Below are 8516 nucleotides of genomic sequence, written 5' to 3'. Positions count from 1 at the left end.
ACCCCCTTCTCTCTCTCTCTCTCTCTCTCTCTCGCTCTCTCTCTCAGCCAGTGACGTCAGGCTGGAGTTTGGAGTAGAAAGCCAAGTGGATGAAGGAAGTGGAGATCTCCACCCTCCAGCCACCCCCTGACACTTCTCATAAATATTACCAAGGTTTTATCTGGGGGACTCGCAGCAGTAAGTCACATCGGCTCCCGGTTTTAACAAGCTTTCGCCTGTCAGAATAGCCTCAATTTGAGTTTTCGTTACCCCACTGGTTGGGTAGGCTACGGTCGGATGCGCACCAGGCAGTGTTTTTCCTTCTCCAACTTTATGCAGCGGCTGTTGCGCCCCGATCAGGAGAGCTGCTGTCGCCGTTAACCGGTCGCTGTCCCGGGGCTGCAGTCCGGCTCTCCGCCCGTCCAGGAACCTGCATGTAGGACCCGGAGTCAAGTCCATCCACAAGGCAAAGACGGCCCAAAACAATGTACCACCGGGTGGTTTAATGTGGAGTCCTCGACCGGAGACTACAGTGTGTCAAGTTGGGCAACTCAGGACGTTAACTGGCCAATCTCAACGCAGCCGGTAAAGAATTCAAGGAAAAGACTGTTGACGCTTTCACGATTTTTATTGTTATTCTCAGCAAGAATTAAAAGAGAAGCACATTTTTTTCATTCTAAACTTTATTATCAAGTTGAGTTTCCATGATGAGCAAACCCGCCGGCTCAACAAGTGGCTGTTTGGATATTTTGAATGTCAAATCAAGTAAGTGGTGCTTTCCCCTTTCTTTAGCCTACATTGTTTATTAAAATTGTTCAATAATCCAACGTGTTAGAAAGAGTATAGGCCTTTCTCTTAAATAGTCAACAGGTCGTAAAAATGTGAAGTTATCATAGGCCTATTCGGCTACCTGCAGCGTTGGTTATACGTGTTGATATTACTTGCATCATCATAGCCTCATTATGATTATTAAGTCTATTCATCCTCACGTTTTTACCAAAAACGGGGGTTAGTTGATGAATGGGGAATTTTGTTGCTGAATTTCTTTACCGAACGCACGCAGGTGGCTGCGTCAACCTGTAGCCTTGACTGGATAATTTATTTGGCTTTTGCCGAATTGCCCTGACATCTCTCAAGGAATGTATTTTTTGGTGTAGTGCACATTGCTCTAAGTGAGGAAATTAAATATACATCCTATCTATATACAGAATATTCCTCTTCAAGAGCCCCGCTTGAGTCCCACTTGTTGCCACTTGTTGCCTGTAATTCAATTTTTCAATATTGCTTTTAAAAGAGCAGCAGCCAATAGATAGATATTTAATATAATCACTTTACAAGACCTGATCTTAAGGCTTGTAAAAGATAACTCTCCTAATGTAGTGTTGGTTAACTCTTTTAGCCCAATTAATGAAACCAATAAATAAGTAGCCTACAGCTTATGTATTTGTGTGCGTGCGTGTTTGTGCGCGCGAGCGCGCGCGTGAGTGTGTGTGTGTGGACTGTAAAAATTGTTAATCAATTCATTTAATTAATTATTCATTAATATATTCAATGATTTTGAATTAAACTGTTAAAAATGATTGTGCTTCTTAATTTAAAATGAAATTAATATTAATTGTAAATGCTTTTCCCCCTTAACCTCTTACAATTATCCCACTGGCAGGCCTTTGAATTCATATTGGATCCGTTTATTATATAGAGCAGGCTACTGTTTTATTTCCAAATACCAGGACATTTTCTGTTAAGTTTCAGTAGGCCGATATCCTTCAGCGGCTGTAAGATATCACAACCATATGTGTTATAGTTTGTGTGCTGGTGCTAAAGGCCTATGCTCCAGTCTCAAGAAACAGTTAAATGTATTCAGATGGGTGTGGATATGCAATTTGTTTTAAATGGGAATAAACAACTCACACATGACATGACTCTAATGCTCTCGCCCAGGTTCATCCCACATTATGGGTGGTCAGAAAAACATTTCCTCCATTCAGTAAAACTTAATTTCCAGTTCTTTTAGCAGGTTTTCGGCTTGATGGTAATTACGTTAATAGAATATGCCATATATCTTCAAGCAATTACTGCACACAATGGAGACGAATTGGACCCCCACGGAGGGAAGTTAAATACATTTTCCCCCTTCACAACAAAATCGTGCGTCATTTTCTTTAACTGACACTCAGAAATCTCGAGTTTTTAGCTTTTTTGTCGAAATATTATGTTCTTTCGTTAACTGTGATTAATGTAATAACGTCTTAGTGATAAAACTTTGTTTTGAAAATGTGTGAACTTTAGGCTATTCTGTTAAATACCGGCTGATCAACAGGCCTAAGTGACTCCAACCAATACAATTATAACTTGAATTTCTTTTTTAGAAGCGTATAGGCCTACAGACTGTTTGAATTTTACACAGCATAACTACACATCTTCTAGTGAGGAAATAAATTATTATACAGCAGGTCTAGAATTTCAATTTACACTCGTAATTAGAAGGTGAATTTCACTTTTCCCCTCTATTTTATATAGAAACTCTTAAACACTAACCGGCATGTAAATGCAACAAAGTGCTCGCTGTCTATCTTGGGCCTATTACACACCGCAGCCTACAGTTTAATCGCCTACGACCCTCTGATTCTTAATAATCTGACAATTGAAGCCCTATAACTCTGCCCCTGAAGTCATTGTTTTTGCTGCTGTGTAGTTATTCCCATGCTACCCTTTTTGACGGGTCACTGGCGAATCAATGAGCAGGTGGCAAAACGTCAGTGTAATTACATAGACGGCTTTTCCCTCCAGAATAAAAAAGACTCCCTCATATGCATACAAATATACTTCTTTTTAATAGATTTGAATACAAAATCTTTACAAAAAATCACATTTTTTCATCTACTCCGGGGTCGATTTACATACACTTCATTTGAGTTGGTGAAACGAGTTGGTGCGCATTATTCTCATGGTGCAGTGTCACTCCCTAATCCTGGGGCCTATAGACCTGCGGGATAAAGCAGCTGTCGAGTCCCATTATGAAGGGGAGTTGGCAGCTTGTCGAGATCCAGGCAGTCAGACGAGGTTCAATGGGGGAAAATCATTAAGTTAACACTTTCCCCTAATGTCTCCATTGTGCGCCCTCGGGCCATTGTCTTAGAGAGCTCAGATATGACGCTTCCCACCGGACTTTATACTTGAAATGTGCGCAGTGAATTCCCATGGTTGGACGACCTGTAAAGGCGCGGGGCGCTGTCCAGTGTGTGTGTGTGTGTGTGTGTGTGTGTGTGTGTGTGTGTGTGAGTGTGTGTTGAGGTAGAGGGAGATGGTGTGTAACATTAGGAATACATGCTATTTGTTGGCCGCTTTTATCCAAAGCGCCGTACAGTAGCGACCGAGCATACAGTTTGGCATGAGTGGCACAGTAGGAATCGAACCAGTGTTACAATACAGTTTTAGTGCGAAACTCGGCTTATTGAACTACAGCACTACAGTGTTAAAGTCTGAAAATGCATTTCTTGCATTTTCAGACTTTTCCTGTAGTTTAGATACTTGTCACAAGCAAAGGGACAATTTTCACAAGTCATTTCTTTCAATATTGCAAATTGTCCCTATATTATTTCCTCGGAGTTTCACTAATGAACCAATTATCACAGCTTGCCATGAATTTCATGAATTCATAGATGATGCAAATGAGCTTAATAAGATCAATTTCATCCTAACGCCTGATAATTCATCCCTATAGGCTCGTTGAACATGTTATCTAATTGAATGTGGGCCTCTCCCAGGTCGGATATTGGACATCCCATGCAAAGTGTGCGGCGACCGCAGCTCAGGGAAACACTACGGTGTTTACGCCTGTGACGGCTGCTCGGGATTCTTCAAGAGGAGCATCCGCAGAAACAGGACCTACGTCTGTAAATCTGGCTCTCAGGTGAGGCCTCCTTTTTATTTATTTCCTTTAGAAAAACCTATTCTCCTTCATCTCCCTTTTCACATTATCCACGGGCATGAACTGGCTGTGGCGAGATGCACTCACCTTATATTAGCTTAAATGAGTGCAAATTAGATTTTGACGTTTTTTATTATTACAATGTAGAGCAAATCCTGCATAGCCAGAAATTTATTTGGAAGCCATATCTACTAAATCACATCAGGATCTGCGTCCCATATCTAATCATTTATCACACTAACCAAATAATAATATCTTATCAGTTATCAGTCATTGCTCCACCTGTCCCCAGAAATGTGTATAAGGTTTAGATGCTTTAACTGCTATTAGAAGTAGGGCTTTGCCATAAACCTGAATGAACTGACGCGTCTGGTCCTCATCCAAAACCCACTAACAGTCTTACGCACGGATTGCACATTTTACGCGCAGGTTAGTATTTGGTTTTCCCCTCGGGCGCTGGGTTAAGTCTCCCTTGATGAGCCTAATTGTGTCATGCCTGGACCATTAAGTACCGGGCTAAACACCGCGCTGCTTTAATATATCAGGTGTAATCCAATCTAATGTAATGACACTAAGGCGAGGATTTAGGCAGCAGAGGGCGGGATAGGGTACTTACCCTGTGGGACGAGGCTCCAGTGGAGCCGCGGGGGAGCAGGTCGATGACTACATGTTAATAGCATGATAATAGCATGATAATAGCATGATCTTTCACCTGGAGATTGGCCTCCCGGGAAGATAATGTGTGAGAAATTCAACTGGAAGCTGTGTAACACATAACTCTCTCTCTCTCTCTCTCTCTCTCTCTCTCTCTCTCTCTCTCTCTCTCTCTCTCTCTCTCTCACTCTCTCTCTCTCTCTCTCTCTCTCTCCCTCTCTCTCTCTCTCTCTCTCTCTCTCTCTCTCTCTTTCTGTATAGGGGGGTTGCCCTGTGGACAAAACTCACAGAAACCAATGCCGAGCGTGCCGCTTGAAAAAGTGTCTGGAAGTGAACATGAATAAAGACGGTAAATGGGCTTAATTGAATCATCGTTTTGGCCATAGACTCGCCATGCAGTGACGTTTCGAGTCGGATGGAAGTGTAGGCTATTTAACAGAGGTTGCATTCATAAGACTCACGAGAAGCAAGACCATTCAATTCACTGGTTACTCAAAAAGCAACACGTTGCTTATAACTCCTTAATCATTTCAAAAGGATTTATATTACTTTTTATTTTCTTTACTTGATTCGTTTCACTGCTTGTTATAGCCTATTACTTTTCTATTACTTTTCCTTTATACCCCCAAAATTGGCCTTTCAAAGTCGGGATAATTCAGTTATCTCTCCTGTGAATGATCAGTGAAACCAAGCAGCGTTAATGTGAATTGTTCTTGTCATCCTTTTGCATCCCTTTCCTTCTGACACTGCTGAAATTGAAGTACACAACTCGTGAAAATGCCAACACTGGATGTCAACAAACGTGATAAACAAGGCATTCACTCCTGCAGAGATCATTCCTTTACAGTCTGTGTCCCTTGCTGTCCCGTTTCACAGCCGTGCAGCACGAGAGGGGCCCCGGACCTCCACCATCCGCAAACAGGTCGCCCTATATTTCCGGGGCCACAAAGAGGTGAACGGATCGTCGACCCATTTCCCCGGGATCCTCTCTGCCAGGACCCCCCTTCTTCACCACGGTCACGCAACTGGAGCCGCACAACCTGGAGATGAGCACAGTGGCCACCACGCCGGAGAGGCAGGCGATCGTGGGTCTGGCTCAGCCCACCCCAAAGGTATTTAACAATGTTCCTATAAGGGCTTATCCTGTGACTGGGGGTTTATAATAACTTTATTATATTTTTTATCTGCTGTCACTATAATATTCATACAGCATTACCATGATTATGTTACTTTGCGTTGATATTGTGTTGTAGTTTACTAAGATTTTATTATAGGATTATAGTTCCTTTTCGTAAGGGTTAGAAGTTGACATTCTTGTCCCGATTTAGCAGCCTATAGAGCCACAAATCTGCCAATCAGATTTGTCACTCTAAATCCACCACAGGCAACACTAATAATTATAAAACCGGGTGCTGAGGCTTGGAATTTGACCTTTTTGTGAGCTGTAATCTGAACTGTGTTCCTTTGTAATGATGATGATGATGATGATGATGGTGATGATGGTGGTGATGATGACGTTCATTTCAACCTTTGTCCTCCAGTACCCCCATGAGGTCAGCGGCACCCCCATGTACCTCTACGAGGTCGCAACGGAGTCCGTGTGCGAATCGGCGGCGCGCCTCCTTTTCATGAGCATCAAGTGGGCCAAAAGCGTGCCCGCGTTCTCCACGCTCCCGTTATCTGACCAGGTACACTATGACTGACGGGCTATTTGTGAGAATCAAGGAACAGGAAATAGTTGAACCATGCGCAATGGGAGTTAATTGGTATGACGAGGTTTACAAGGCACTTGACATAAGGGAGTTCAAATTTGATGTTGGGCGTTCTATGACTATAATAGAGAGAGACTAAATGACACAAATCTATTTGGAAGCCATACTTTTAAAAAATCACATCATCAATAATTTATCACATTGACCAAGTCATAATAGCCATAATCAGTCATCAATCACTGTCCAACTTGTCCTCAGAAATCTAGTCGATATAAGCCGATTTGGAAATTTTTGATGGCAAATAATATTAGATGCTGGGACTTTGCCTTCCTTTAGGATTTACCGAATTAACGCCTGTGCGTAATATGGAAAAAACTTCACTTTTACGCATGAGTTGGTGTTGTCCTGTTACCTTACAAGACTTACAAATGACTTGAAATATGACACATCGTTGCTACATTACCAGCATAACGAGTAGACTTAGTCAAAGTTTTTTCTGAGGTACTGAAATAATCCCTCTGTGCAGCTGATCCTGCTGGAGGACGCCTGGAGGGAATTATTTGTTCTGGGCATCGCGCAGTGGGCCATTCCTGTGGACTCCAACACCCTGCTCGCTGTTTCTGGTATGTAGTATCTTTGGCATTAGAAGGCTTATCTATAGAATTACGGGCCTCGCGGACTGAGACTCGAGGCAAAGTAAATTAAACTGATTATATTTTCTGAAGCGCTTAAATGTGCCTGAGTGTGATATATCCTGACGTTTCTTTCCTATTTATCAACAGGCCTGAACACAGATAACACAGAGTCTCAGCGGATGAATAAGATTATCTCCGAGATACAAGCACTGCAAGAGGTGGTGACCCGGTTCAGACAGATGCGTCTGGATGCAACCGAGTTCGCCTGTTTGAAATGTATCGTGACATTCAAAGCTGGTGAGTTAAAGCCGTCTCTCTGGACTGACATGGCACTATAGGCTATTTATTTGGTCTGGGGGTTAGAAAAACCCAAAAGACCCGGGTTCAAACCCCTTCTCGGCAAGCGTCCTCTCTGCTGAACTGTCATTGAGCAAAACCCATACCCTAGAAGTAAAATTTTTGTCGTTTAAAGACTAGTTTTCAGGTGATGACAGCGGTATAGTGAAAATCCTGCGTGTCTCTTACAGTTCCGACGCATGGCGGCAATGAGCTAAGAAGTTTCCGCAACGCCAGCGCCATCGCCGCGCTACAAGACGAGGCACAGCTCACTCTCAACAGTTATATACACACCAGGTATGATTCAGCTCAAACCCTTTATCTATCTATCTATCTATCTATCTATCTATCTATCTATCTATCTATCCGTTGTTTGTTTGAAATCTCAGGTGTGCCTTTACTAGGGCGATGCACACTTTACGCACGTGTTTCACAGGTGGCAGGTGTCTATTGCAGCTTACGCAGTCACAGAGAGAGAGAGCCGTTTAACATAAAATTATACCAGCCACAATGTAAACACGTTGATTATACAGTTAATTGAGCATGTACAGTAATTTACAGTAATGTTAGAAAAGCTAAGGCCTTGCAAGACTCGAAGCGAGGTAGCACACCACTGTAATAAAAATGAACGCAAATGGTCATGAAAAAAGCAATAGGCTATAGGCCTAGTTCTTGTTCATTCGTTAAACAGCGCAGCTGCTATGTGACACATACTGTAGACGTAAGCACCGCGCATTAATATTTAAATTAACAGCGACGCAGTCACAGGTGTGCCGCACACAAGCGAAGCGGTTGTAAAATACCCAATAAACGCACACCGTGTGCGTTTATTGGGTATTTTACAACCGCTTCGATTGTGGCTCAGCCAATCAAAAACGTGCATCGGAACTACAGGCCTTCTACAATTGATTCTGACTCCACTGATGTGTTTCAGGTACCCGACTCAGCCGTGTCGCTTTGGCAAGCTGCTCCTGCTGCTGCCGGCGCTGCGCTCGGTCAGCCCGTCCACCATCGAGGAGGTGTTCTTCAAGAAGACCATCGGCAACGTGCCCATCACCAGGCTCCTCTCCGATATGTACAAGTCCAGCGATATATGAATTCTTGCCATATTTTCATGGGCAATGGAAATGATTTGAGCAAAAGCCCCGGGGAGCCACAATAGCCACATCCAAGCAGTCCAGCGAGTGTCAGGTCGTAGCAGGTGTCACCACGGGTTGAATTTTGCTGAGCACAAAATCTCTTATCTATTTAGGCCTAGGCTCTACTGAA

At 43.1% G+C, this 8516-nt stretch overlaps 1 protein-coding gene across 1 annotated transcript; it reads left to right on the top strand.

Moving 5' to 3' along the window:
• The first annotated feature begins 683 nt into the window (after positions 1-683).
• Positions 684-8344, top strand: nr2e1 (nuclear receptor subfamily 2, group E, member 1). The gene is given in 11 exon segments (XM_071526903.1): positions 684-744; positions 3747-3892; positions 4826-4913; positions 5441-5452; positions 5455-5540; positions 5542-5676; positions 6106-6252; positions 6803-6899; positions 7059-7208; positions 7439-7544; positions 8182-8344. Coding segments are annotated over 11 exon segments (1191 nt in total).
• The last annotated feature ends 172 nt before the right edge of the window (positions 8345-8516 follow it).

This window comes from Centroberyx affinis, unplaced genomic scaffold, assembly GCF_046629955.1.
Source record: "Centroberyx affinis isolate AG114_WGS23_722 - 3 ecotype Tasmania unplaced genomic scaffold, CSIRO-AGI_Caff_v1 ptg001477l_1, whole genome shotgun sequence".
NCBI lineage: Eukaryota > Metazoa > Chordata > Actinopteri > Beryciformes > Berycidae > Centroberyx > Centroberyx affinis.
This window is presented reverse-complemented; position numbering and strand designations above follow the sequence as displayed.